Source organism: Perkinsus marinus (genome assembly GCF_000006405.1).
Source record: "Perkinsus marinus ATCC 50983 genomic scaffold scf_1104296960752, whole genome shotgun sequence".
In the NCBI taxonomy this organism is placed as follows: domain Eukaryota; phylum Perkinsozoa; order Perkinsida; family Perkinsidae; genus Perkinsus; species Perkinsus marinus.
This window is the reverse complement of record NW_003205989.1, coordinates 1-2,413: the sequence shown is the minus strand read 5'-3', so window position 1 is coordinate 2,413 and position 2,413 is coordinate 1. Positions and strand designations below refer to the sequence as shown.

The 2,413-nt window shown below is 47.6% G+C and overlaps 1 protein-coding gene across 1 annotated transcript; it reads left to right on the top strand.

Moving 5' to 3' along the window:
• Positions 1 to 300: 300 nt before the first annotated feature.
• Positions 301 to 2,342, top strand: Pmar_PMAR024460 (hypothetical protein; the record flags this gene model as incomplete). Its single annotated transcript, XM_002772578.1, has 12 exons — positions 301 to 338; positions 391 to 508; positions 749 to 837; positions 880 to 999; positions 1,237 to 1,327; positions 1,372 to 1,464; positions 1,521 to 1,624; positions 1,676 to 1,773; positions 1,833 to 1,942; positions 1,995 to 2,064; positions 2,118 to 2,200; positions 2,248 to 2,342. Coding segments are annotated over 12 exons (1,109 nt in total), but the record flags the coding sequence as incomplete, so codon positions are not given.
• Between the last annotated feature and the right edge of the window lie 71 nt (positions 2,343 to 2,413).

Sequence of the window (2,413 nt, the reverse complement as noted above, 5' to 3'; positions counted from 1 at the left end):
ATACACGTTCACATACGAATCGGAATGCAAATGTACAGGTATCGACGAAATTTTCCCAAAATTTCCTCAAAATTTGCATATCGTCAGCAACATATGTGGTTAACCATGTACGTATTTTCCCACACTGGTATTTTTCTTGAGAAATGTGAGGAAATTATTAAAAAATTCTGACTGAATTTACCTGGAAATGATGTAGAGTAGTTGGTGTTATTGAAATAGGAGAAAAATGATGGGTGGTGGGATCGAACCTGCGTGTATTGACATGTTGTTGTCAGTCTGAGTGCCGCTAAGGATATCGTGATGAAGTTCGTAGAGTCCCAGAAGAGGTCAACCCTTGTGTAAGTGATTGCATTTGGCATCACACCTCGAGGCCATATGGTGGGGCATCAGGTGGCGTCTTGATGAGGAGGTTGACGCAGAAGACCTCATTGAGTGCATATGGGACAGAAGGACGGTGAAGCGTGATCCTGCTGCTTCCTTCGGCAATGTAGTCCGTGCGCCATGCCAGGTGAGTAACACTCACGGCATACGCACAAGTAGCTTCCTTTTCAGTATGGTCTCACGGGTTACCGTCGGCGTCTAAGGGATGCAGGGCTAATGTTGAGGGTTGAACTTGATGATGGTAGATTTGGTAGTAGCCGGCGTCAAGCTATGCATACTGGGGATCCATCGAAAGATGCTGCGGCGAGTGGTCATGTTGAGGTTGGTGGGGCCTCTCTGGTTGGGGTTGTGATGGTATTGTGATTAGTTGATTTTTGAGTGTTATCCTGGAGAACTTGAAGGAGCTAAGAAGGTGATGTATAGCATGATGGAGGAATGGAGGGAACACAACTTCCGGTAGCAGATGTATGCCCATATGGTATTATGAATATGTGATAGGTGCACTATATCGCTACGTTCGGATCACTCGAAGCAGCTGTTGAATCTTGGTCGGGGAGGACAGGGGCTGCAGAAGTTCCGCAGTTTCGCTAGGGATAAAGGTGTGGAGATTAGTATTAGGTAGTGGGGATGGTTGAGCGGGGGAGCATTGGTCTCTCTTCCCGGTGGTATCGGGTTCGAAACTCGCCTCTGACACTCTGCAAATATTAGAGCTGTGTCTTATGTTCTTCTCTCCAAGACTATTGAGTGTGTATTAGTAGACCTATACAGTTGGCGTTGAATACGTTGATATTATTCACTACTGCGGAAACCTATGGATTTCTATTGGAACTTCTCACTGTGTTTTCGTCCCTTCAGACGAGGTAACCCCGAGCACGTGCCAAGCTTAGATGCTACTGACGAAGAGGTCGATGATGATGAGGAGGAGAGTGGATCTTGTCCCACCATGGTGAGTATCGTCCAGTCGTTGTTACCACACCTCGGCCGAATCAGGTCCTCTCGGGAGTAGAGGCTAGTGTGCTGGAGGTTGAACAGAACTGGATCGACAGGTTGGAGAAGTTCAAGAGGGAGAATAAGACTTCCGAGGTGAATACTTGTTGCTGATGGTGGTAGTCGGGAAGAGCTGTCATTCCGCGTATCAGTTGACGCTCTCGATTGAGCATTTGTTTGCCTTTGGGTTAACCGGTGTAACGCCATCATCACCATCGACGTTGGAAGATACTCCTACCAAGGATTCTGAGGACAGGTAGTTGAGGATATGTACCGTAGCTGGCTTACTGTTGATTGCTGTGAGAAGGTACGAGACACTGTTGGTGAACTGTAGTCCTAAATCGGTAGAGGACGCAACTAGGAGGCTCTTCAAGCATGTCAGGTCGAGTCCTGGACCGGAAGATGGTAAAAATACCCTCACTGGGGATCGAACCCCCGTCCTTGTCATGATGCTACTTTGTTAGGGGAGAATGGTCCGCTGTCGAACACGGGTAGTGTCGACTTCACTAAGGATGCTTATGGGACTGTAACTCTGCACTTGCGGGGCACGGAGCAGTTCTTGGGCCGAATGAAGGTAATTGAAAATGGTTGATGCCGTGTGATACCGTGCTTGTGGTGTATTCCAGGATGCTGTGTCCCGCTTGTTGGACTCGTTCACAGCAAAGAATGTTGTGATGGGCATCCCGGACACGGCATGTAAGTCTAGGGTTAGTTGATTGGTGGGAAGGTGTATGTGTGGTTTACTTCAGTGACAACATTGAGTGAGGAAGTAGTGCAACAGTTGCATAACAGGTATGATGTTGAAGTTAGGGTTGTGAAGAACTCCTATGAGGTAGAGTTGATACGTTGGAAGGCATTCGCGATTTTGATTGCTTTTAGGGTGATTACGGTCACTATCTGTTGGTAACGGGCGAGTCGAAGGAAACGGACATTGGCAACTGTCACGATGAGATCATTCGCATCATCAATAAGCAGTAAGCTCGAATGCCAGTTCAGCATCTGAAGTTTTATCTCGTCATTGTAGGCCATCCCACGCTACGGCTGG